The following is a 10,273-nucleotide window of genomic DNA, read 5'->3' as shown; positions in this document are numbered from 1 at the left end:
ATTAAGATACTGCCTTACATTTCTGAGATGACATCATATTTAGATTAGATCTGCCTCTTAACATAGTTAGTTACTAGAACTACATAATGGAGCTTGTGGTATAGATAATGACATTGAGAAAGATACGTTTTGAGACAGATACAACTGGAAGAGCAATGGTGACTTTGTGTTGGGGGAGGACACAGAGAAAACAAAGTATGAAAAAGACACACATTATGACAAAATGACATTTTGGGAGAAAGAGCAAGAGAGTGAAAGCCAGAAAGATTTCCTACAAGAAGAATGTGAGACTAGTTTTTCTTTTTCGTACATATCTTCAGAAGGTTGGACTGACTGCCATAAACAGTACACAATGGGACTGTGCATAGAGAAGGCTGCTTGAAGACTGGCAAATGGAGTGGGTCTCTAACTGTATCCTGCCTTGAGGAAGGGTTAGGGTTAGTACAAACATGGCGACACAGCTGATGTTGCCAGCTATTTTTCTTGCATTACCACCCTGGGCTGTATTTTGTCAGCTGTAGCTAGCTATGCTAAATGACTACCTGGTCGTTCACGCTGACTCACAGCTTGCAGGTATTTGTATAGAGAGAGAGAGAGAGAGAGAGAGGGAGAGAGAGAGCTGGAGTTATGGTTAGGGCTCATTTCCTACTAAATGCCTTGTCGTGTGACGTTTCTGACTGCTGTCCAAACCGTAATCAGGAATGCTTGCGGAGATACAAGCAACGCAATCGGGATCAAGACGAACATTTTGACATTGAGACTGTGTATTGAATGAATTGAGGGAGGAGTTAAGGTGGATAAAAAATAAAATATATATATAAGGACACATGACTCAGATGTGGTCATTTGTATGTGGACCCGGAACAGGTTTAGATGTTTAATTGGTGGAACATCCTGTGAGTTCACCTTAACCTAACTGAATAACAATCATTGTAGAATCCTTCAAATGAGACGGTCCTAAAAGTAGTGTGACACAGAAGAATTAAAAAATTGCTATGTCACTATTTTCATACACCTTTGATCTCCCCTAGTCATAAACAATCTGTTACATTTTAAAACATGATTCCTATAATCAGTGCTTCTCTGTAGGCTACAAGAAGTTGAATTGTAACGGTCTCACCCCCTCTTCCCTCACACACACACAGATGTCTGTGTTGAATGAATGACTATACTTATGTACAATAAAGTAAACAAGTACAAAAATAGTTTCCATAGAATACTTTCCTTTTAGGGGACAGCATGAGGTAATCAAGTATCAACAGAGAGTAATACTATCTTCTAGCCTTATATGGGGAAACATGACAGAATCATAATTCATCTGGTTTCTACTGTCCTCATGGCATACATACGGAACTAAGTAACATCTGGTAGATGACCTATGACCTTGATGCAACAGGAGCCAGGCCTACTGAATACTCCAGTAGGCCTGAACTCCTGTAAACTCCTACAATATAATATTTTGTTATATGTTCAACAGTGTATGTTCAAATGTATTCACAATCACAGTGTGTTTTGATGTGTGTATATGCATGTCATGGAATTGTGTTGTCAAAAACTTTCAATTTCTTTGCTCAACAGTTAACAGTGCCAGACGTGAACATAAACACACATGTCTGCAACATGCCATAAACACACATGTCTGCAACATGCCATAAACACACATGTCTGCAACATGCCATAAACACACATGTCTGCAACATGCCATAAACACACATGTCTGCAACATGCCATAAACACACATGTCTGCAACATGCCATAAACACACATGTCTGCAACATGCCATAAAGGTTCAACCCTAAAGGCCTACTCTCCCTCTGAGGAAGAGTTTGTGGACATCTTTCAGAAAGTCAAGTACTCCCTGAGTCTACTGGTGAGACCACTCAAATATCCATTGAATCCCTTAATCTAACCAGATATTATTACAGGCTTCATCAGAAACTGTTAGTTTGTCTAAAAAGACAAACTAACAACTTCTGTCCTGCCTTTGTTCATAAATAAAATATAAAATATAAATTGCATGTATAATGATGCATTTTCAGATGCTCAAAGAACTATGGAAGGATTGTTGTGGTTCAGTAAGGGGGTTATTAAAATCAAAACTTTATCTAAAACTGACTTCACAAAAATAGTTTTTGGGTAACTAATGAACAAAATAATATGCGTATTCATAGCTGAAGATGTGGGCCAACTTGTGGGATCTCTATAATATTCATGGCTTATGGTTAACAAACTAAAATGTGTAAATAGTTAAGCTTGCTAGCTAATGTCCTATGCAGAGCCAGAGAGAAATGGCTCTGGTCCTATGTATACTACTTATCCCGGCACCTAAAACATGCATAGCCTCACTTGGTATCATAATTGACTTTGCAGTTCATTTCGCTAGACTACAGTAACCTTGGTGTTTCGTCACCGTGCCAAGCGTAACTATTGGCGTTTCGGTCATGATAAATTAAAGGCAAAATGTCATTTTAAAATGTGTAAGAATTGTTATAATCATTTACCAACAGTATGTATAAATATTTTGATATGTATTCATTTTTCATACTTTAGTTTTCATTGGTTCACCTGTTGTGAATCCCTGTTCTAGAAGATGTGTCACAGTAGATAAAACACACAGGTTCTCCTATTCAACTACATTGAATTTATGTAGGTAAAGAAGTTTCTTGGTTATGAGCATTTACAGTTTTCCAGAATATACTTCAGATGGATCCCCTGAATAATTAGTGATGGTGTTTATATAAAGATTATAATTTGGCTTTTTAGTTGCAATAATTCAATGTATTAATTGCCTGAAAAACTTAAAATATAGAACAATAAATTAATATAATATACAATTATTATCTTCAGCCCAGGCCTTAATTATTTTGCTTACTTAGTAACCTATATTATGGGTATGAAAAGGCTCAATACGCACTTGTTCCGGGAGTACAACGCCACTTAGGAATGATTGGCTGGACCTGATGTTAGTTTCCTCCAGGATCACAATGTCTCTTATTGAGAGACTTGTTGCTTTTGTTGGTTTGTTGTAACTGTCTTAAAATTATTGTACTCGCCGTGAAATATATTATTGTTGCTTGCTTTTTCCCACAGGTACACTCTTGCACTTTTGAGGTTCTTGCTGTTAAATTGTAACTTGTCTAACTACATGCTCTAATTGTTCTTCCCTTTGGGACGTATTTGGTTTTCACAATGTATGCATCATGTTTGGCTACCTGCAATGTTTGGGGCTATCTTGTTGTTATGATCTTTGACCTATGCACTTTTGTAAAACTCTCTCTTGGAAGTCGCTTTGGATAAAAGCGTCTGCTAAATGCATAAATGTAAATGTATGAACAGTTCCGCGTCCCATGATATTTAAATCTCGTAGCGGAACCTTAGTGGCTACATTGTTTCAGGTACGTATTATTTTGCGTTCGGACTCAAATATGTTGTTTTATGACAGTAATGCATCAATGTTATAAACGAGTGGCGAAGTCACCTTCACTATATATTAGTGCTTAACATCGGTGTATTTCAATTACCTGGTCCTTAATCATGGATCAAGACACCCCAGAGGAGGTCCTTGCAGAATTCAAGGACAGGCGTCTGGGAGCCTGGGGTATTTTCCAAATAACAGCTGGCACGGGACTAGCAGTGTATGCCATGTGGGCAGGAGTTCTTATGCCAGGCTTTCGAAAAGTTCCCCTGAGATTACAGGTCAAGTATTGTGTTACTGTTTTATAACCCGACTGTGCATATTTTGTGCCGATCCTCATGGCAGTGTGAAAGAAAATGGAATAGAAACTCAGGCGTGTTGTAGAACTCATATGAGTGCATTAACACTGATGGTTTACAATGTAAGTAGTACAGGATCCTAGCGTCACTTTTGCCGGTGTTACGTCCCAACTGGTTCCCAATTTAACTGGTTCCCCAGCTGTGCGTGCACCTCTCAGTCTGCCTCTCTCACCAGATTCGTCACAAATTCACAAACATATTACTGGCGATTTTCAAGTCGGATCTCATATTTGCTGCGGCAAATATGAAAGTAGGCCTATAGGCTACGTGCGCACTACATTAGGCTACCATTCGCGACAAAATAAATGGAGACAAAATAAAACATTTGCAGGCTCGCATGAAGTGGGATTCGATCGCACTAGAGCAAAAACATGCGCACTATAGGCCATGGATTTACACAGCGAACTATACAAGCTCATACATTTTGGCCAAATCGTTACGTATTTGTTAACTAAGTTGGCCTTCAGGTAACACTTTGATTTGGCTTCTTCTGAATCAACTGGTTCCCATAGACACTACCCGAATGTAAGCTACTATGCACGTATTTGGGGTTGTTTTCGAGGCAATAGCCGTATTTTCCACGACATCACAGCTCCTTCTGACACCACATATTAAAAATTCATACTAAGAACGTCGCTGCTAAGCCAGACAATACGATCAAAATACGCGTAACACAACATGGAAACATTCAATTCCTATGCGATTTCGTGTAGCCTATGACTGAGTGTTTCTTCGCTATATCTTTTGAAATCAATTCATTTCATAATTGCATATTCTGAACAAATGTAATGAGCACTACATTACAGACATTCACGCCATAATAAATGGAAGCTAAAAAAATAAAAGATTCGAGTGGGATTCGATCCCACGAGCAAAAATACATGCGTTGGTATAATCCGTTGCATTACACCGCGAGCTACTGATGCACATGAGTGTTATCAGGAATTCAGTCATCAATTTGTTAACTACGTTGGCCTTCAGGCAACATGTTGTTTTGGTTTTTCTGAATCAACTAGTTACCGTAGACACTACCCGAATGTAGGCTATACTCATCACGTATTCGGAGTTCCATTTATTATGGCGTGAATGGCTGTAATGTAGTGCTCACTACATTTGTTCAGAATATACAATTATGAAATGAATTGATTTCTATAGCGAAGAAACACTCAGCCATAGGCTACACGAAATCGCATAGGAAACGAATGTTTCCATGTTGTGTTGCGCGTATTTTGATCGTATTGTCTGGGTTAGCAGCGACGTTCTTAGTATGACTTTTTAACCCTTGTGTTATCTTCGGGTCGTTCTGACCCATCAGTCATTGTGACCCACCGTCGTATTGCGACAACTTTACCGCATACAAAAACAAAGTGAAGCATTTTCTTTTAACCGTTGGGCTGTCTCAGACCCCCCACATTGCGAAGGTTAAAAGAAAATTATTTTAATTTGTTTTTGTATTGGGTAAAATTGGGTAAACACAACGATGGTTCGTTATGAACCTTTGGGTCATGTGACCCGAAGGCAGCACGAGGGTTAATATGTGGTGTCAGAAGGAGCTGTGATGTCGTGGAAAATACGACTATTGCCTCGAAACAACCCCAAATACGTGTATAGTAGCCCACATTCGGTTAGTGTCTATGGGAACCAGTTGATTCAGAAGAAGCCAAATCAAAATGTTACCTGAAGGCCAACGTAGTTAACAAATACGTAAGGATTTCGCTGAATTTTGTGAGCTGGTTCATATTTGCCGCAGCAAATATGAGATCCGACTTGAAAATCACCAGTAATATGTTTGTGAATTTGTAACGAATCTGGTGATAGAGGCAGACTGATAGGTGCACGCACAGATGGGGAACCAGTTAAATTGGGAACCAGTTGGGACGTAACACCGGCAGTACACTATACCATTTTGCCCTGGTTTAGACACATTTTGGGGGAAATGACCTCCAAATAGACCGTAGAAGCACTCTATAGAGCACGTACGAGCTGACCGTCTTAAATTTAACTGTAAACTGTGATGACCCGCTAAATGTAGCCAGGGTCTGCTAGTTAACAGTCGTATTTGGCCCATTCAGCCTTTAATAAGCCCGACCATCATAATAACTGTCTACTTGATGTAACTTTGTTAGAGTTGAACGTGGAATGTCCATGGTTATGTTGCATCCTTCATCAGTAATTTAAAATAGTTAGTACTTTTAGAAACAAAACCTTTAAAAGAAGACACTGTATTCATGTGAGATGATTCCTTTCAGGTGCCATACCAACCTGCCAGCAGAATCCAAGTAAACAATGTTATGACGTTGTTGAAAGGTCGACATGGAACCCTTGTAGACTTGGGCTCAGGCGATGGAAGGATTGTGAGTGTGTGCATTCATGTGTGCTTTATTGGTTCCTGCACGTGTGTTTGCACAAATCACACACCACAGACAAGTCCAAGAAGACACAACACTTTACTAGGAAAGCTAGCATTCAGACTTGTTGCCTCAAACTTCTTTTTGATCTGTTCAGGTGCTAGAAGCCAACCGTCAGGGCTTCAGTCCTGCTGTGGGGTACGAACTGAACCCTTGGCTTATTTCTCTGGCTCGCTTCCATGCATGGAGAGCAGGACAATATGAGAAGGTGTCTTTCAGACGAGAAGACCTGTGGAAGGTGACATAACCTACACTTAGTTTTAGTGTTCAGTTTGGTGTTAGATATTTTTCTCATAGAGGATAAAACAGATTGTATCTGGAGCTGCTGCAGCTGAGGGGTCTCATTGAGAGAACTAGTGGTGTGGGGTTTGGAGAGGAGGCGTTCTAGTGGTGTGGGGTTAGGAGAGGAGGCGTTCTAGTGGTGTGGGGTTAGGAGAGGAGGCATTCTAGTGGTGTGGGGTTAGGAGAGGAGGCATTCTAGTGGTGTGGGGTATGGGTTAGGAGAGGAGGCGTTCTAGTGGTGTGGGGTATGGGTTAGGAGAGGAGGTGTTCTAGTGGTGTGGGGTTAGGAGAGGAGGCATTCTAGTGGTGTGGGGTATGGGTTAGGAGAGGAGGCGTTCTAGTGGTGTGGGGTATGGGTTAGGAGAGGAGGCGTTCTAGTGGTGTGGGGTTAGGAGATGAAGCGTTCTAGTGGTGTGGGGTTAGGAGAGGAGGCGTTCTAGTGGTGTGGGGTTAGGAGAGGAGGCGTTCTAGTGGTATGGGTTAGGAGAGGAGGCGTTCTAGTGGTGTGGGGTATGGGTTAGGAGAGGAGGCGTTCTAGTGGTGTGGGGTTAGGAGAGGAGGCGTTCTAGTGGTGTGGGGTTAGGAGAGGAGGCGTTCTAGTGGTGTGGGGCATGGGTTAGGAGAGAAGGCGTTCTAGTGGTGTGGGGTTAGGAGAGGAGGCATTCTAGTGGTGTGGGGTATGGGTTAGGAGAGGAGGCGTTCTAGTGGTGTGGGGTATGGGTTAGGAGAGGAGGCGTTCTAGTGGTGTGGGGTTAGGAGAGGAGGCATTCTAGTGGTGTGGGGTATGGGTTAGGAGAGGAGGCGTTCTAGTGGTGTGGGGTATGGGTTAGGAGAGGAGGCGTTCTAGTGGTGTGGGGTTAGGAGAGGAGGCGTTCTAGTGGTGTGGAGTTAGGAGAGGAGGCGTTCTAGTGGTGTGGGGTTAGGAGAGGAGGCTCTCTAGTGGTGTGGGGTTAGGAGAGGAGGCGTTCTAGTGGTGTGGGGTATGGGTTAGGAGAGGAGGCGTTCTAGTGGTGTGGGGTTAGGAGAGGAGGCGTTCTAGTGGTGTGGGGTATGGGTTAGGAGAGGAGGCGTTCTAGTGGTGTGGGGTTAGGAGAGGAGGCGTTCTAGTGGTGTTGGGTTAGGAGAGGAGGCATTCTAGTGGTGTGGGGCATGGGTTAGGAGAGGAGGCGTTCTAGTGGTGTGGGGTTAGGAGAGGAGGCATTCTAGTGGTGTGGGGTTAGGAGAGGAGGCGTTCTAGTGGTGTGGGGTATGGGTTAGGAGAGGAGAGGAGGCATTCTCAGTGTGCAGTATTGGTGTAAAATCAACGTGTGTTTTGTACTGTAGATAATGTAATGGCTCAACATTAAACCTTTCAGGTAGTTGTCTTTTTGTACAGAAGCCCATAGAGGCCAACATTCATACATTTTACTGAATCATTTTTCCTGTGATAACAAATGATTTATGTCTTTATTTTGAAATAAAGAAGTATGTTTTTCTGAGATAATGGGATAATTTAAATCTGTTTCTTATTACAGGTTAGCCTGACAGACTGTAAGAATATCACAGTTTTTTTGGCCCCCAGCGTGGTAAGTTATCAGCATCAATATGTTTCAGGTCAAGATGCATCAAATGGCCTTGTGGTCAAATTTCATGATTCAACCCGACCTGTATCAGAATTCAGTGTTTATTTGCACTAACTGTACTGTTACAGATGGCAGTGGCAAATGGCGACAATTCAACATTCTATTCATGGATGGCGCCTAATGCATGACATCTGGGAAAACTGCTGAAGTATTAAGAGCTAAAACTAACATTAACAGGCCAGATTTTGTCTGAAGGTGTTGTACTGGAAAATTGCTTATGACTTAATGTAACGAGTTAACTATATGTAATGTATTTACAGACACCTATAATGTACCTGTAATATCAAGATGGAATATAAAGCACTACATTAATAAAAGCACTACATTAATAAAAGCACTACATTAATAAAATTATCTTTACATCTTTAACATCAGTATTCTCCTCTGAGAGGCTGAACTACACTGACATGGTAACCTTCTTTATGCACCACCTAATGGGACCAGTGTGTTTGTGGTAGCTGTCTTTGTTGCAGAAGAAGTTGCTGACTGAGCTACAAGATGATGCTGTAGTGCTGTCCGGTCGGTACCCCTTCCCTGAGTGGACCCCCTGCAGGACTGAGGGGTGTGGTGTCGATCAAGTCTGGGCTTATAGCATGCAGGCTCAGAGACTTCCAGCAGCAGAAGCAGTTACATCTCCTAAATCAGAGATTCAAAACCAACAACTTGACTAAATCTGAACAAGTGAGAACCCAGCAGTCTTGCAAGTTAAGTTTTGTTAAGTTTTTTATGTATTTATTTAAGAAGTTTTGATCCTTACAACTTATCAGGGTAGGGACTGATAACCTGGCGTACTACATGTATTACTACATGTATTGTAAGTTTAATCGCTTGTTCTTGTAACTAGTATGCGTGATTCCATTATTGTATTTGACTCAAGAACCGCTTTGATTTACATCTTCAATACTGTCCCAGAGTAATATCAAGAATAGTAATTCATATGGAAACATTTAAATGCAAGTGGTTTGTATCAACTTAAAAGAAGCATGCAATGATATTCTGACAAACACCAATACTCTACTGTAGACATACTCAGGGGAATGTGTAGTTCTGCAAATTAGACAAATATTTGTAATAAATGTGGTAATATTTCTAAAGAGATGTTATAACTTTGAATATAAAGTGTTGTATGTACAAATATTTGTTTTATTTTTGCTTCAAGCTGAAAAGCTAAAAAGGTGACTGTGTATTCAGTGTAGGCCATACGATATTCCTGGTGTCTCAACTGTTTTATTAACACAAATACTATGTATCTGTACCCCAAACCCAAATATGTATCTGTTTTCGACTCTGGTTGTTCTTTACATCTGTATTACTACCCCTATGTTGCACTGACAGACTGAACTCTGACACTTTTGCCAAGCTGAAATGCATCTCCGCTGAACCCATTTTGTGGTGATGTGGCCATCACCCTCAACTAAGGGCATGCTTTACAAGACTGGGACAGGAAGGAGCTTGCCAAGACAGGTTTTGGGAATCTTAAATTGATTGACCATGCCAGAATCCAGGAGGTTACTTGCCCAAACCCCAAAACTAGGAGGCTGTCTTAGGTTAACCCAACCCCAAAGCTAGGGGTCTGTCTTAGGTTAACCTAACCCCTAAGCTAGGGGTCTGTCTTAGATTTACCCAACCCCCAAAGCTAGGGATCTGCAGTGTCACCCAAGGTGATGCTCACTGCAAGTGGCCCCTGGCTGAACAGTCAAACTTTGACATTTCAAACATTTCCTCAACAAGCATTTTGCATTGTTCTCGGGCGTTTCCCCAGACTGTAGTGCCCTAGGTAACTGCCTTGCCACTCAAGACAGATGGAGGGGAATATTGAGACGTGCCAGTAGAATACAAGGAGCTGACAGCGGCCTGGGCTGCCCCCATCCTCTCCTGAGGGGGAAGTCAGGACTCATTGATGTGTGTTGGTGTGCTTATTTGCTGGTTATGATGCAGGAGTATTGATTGTTGATTGTGTGTTGAGTCAGAGAACTGACAGTTATGGAGGATCTGTTGTAACAATAAGTAATGTAATTTCCCAGACTGGAAAAGGCAGAGTGCAGCTGGTCAAAGTCAACGTGTTTCTGCTCAGTCCTGCTGTTGCATTACATTTTTCAAGAGTACACCAAAGTGAATAAATAAAATTATCCCTCCAACTGTTTTCATTTTACATTTTTTTTATTATTACTAGTTTTTTTTTCAAAT

At 41.4% G+C, this 10,273-nt stretch overlaps 1 protein-coding gene across 3 annotated transcripts; it reads left to right on the top strand.

Moving 5' to 3' along the window:
• The first annotated feature begins 3,395 nt into the window (after window positions 1–3,395).
• antkmt (adenine nucleotide translocase lysine methyltransferase) lies at window positions 3,396–10,216 on the top strand. Of its 3 annotated transcripts, XR_009932693.1 has the most exons (6): window positions 3,396–3,696; window positions 6,024–6,128; window positions 6,280–6,420; window positions 7,979–8,029; window positions 8,545–9,633; window positions 9,669–10,216. XR_009932693.1 is itself a non-coding variant. In XM_062484446.1 (5 exons), exons 1-5 carry the CDS (start codon window positions 3,535–3,537, stop codon window positions 8,755–8,757), a joined length of 672 nt encoding a protein of 223 aa, XP_062340430.1. In that variant the 5' UTR covers window positions 3,396–3,534; the 3' UTR covers window positions 8,758–10,216. The 3 variants fall into 3 exon arrangements, 2 of the variants coding, with proteins under 2 accessions (XP_062340430.1, XP_062340436.1); XM_062484446.1 differs by having other exon boundaries at window positions 8,545–10,216; XM_062484452.1 differs by lacking the exon at window positions 3,396–3,696 and adding an exon at window positions 3,705–3,836 and having other exon boundaries at window positions 8,545–10,216.
• Window positions 10,217–10,273: the final 57 nt, after the last annotated feature.

Source organism: Osmerus eperlanus, chromosome 2 (assembly GCF_963692335.1).
Source record: "Osmerus eperlanus chromosome 2, fOsmEpe2.1, whole genome shotgun sequence".
Taxonomy (NCBI): Eukaryota; Metazoa; Chordata; class Actinopteri; order Osmeriformes; family Osmeridae; genus Osmerus; species Osmerus eperlanus.
This window is presented reverse-complemented; position numbering and strand designations above follow the sequence as displayed.

Bases quoted from the DNA above. Each gene is read 5' to 3' on its own strand.
- antkmt (XM_062484446.1), top strand. From the start codon at position 3,535: ATGGATCAAGACACCCCAGAGGAGGTCCTTGCAGAATTCAAGGACAGG. The intron at 6,129-6,279 runs GTGAGTGTGTGC...TGATCTGTTCAG, and splicing joins GCTCAGGCGATGGAAGGATT to GTGCTAGAAGCCAACCGTCA. The intron at 8,030-8,544 runs GTAAGTTATCAG...TGTTTGTGGTAG, and splicing joins TTTTTTTGGCCCCCAGCGTG to CTGTCTTTGTTGCAGAAGAA.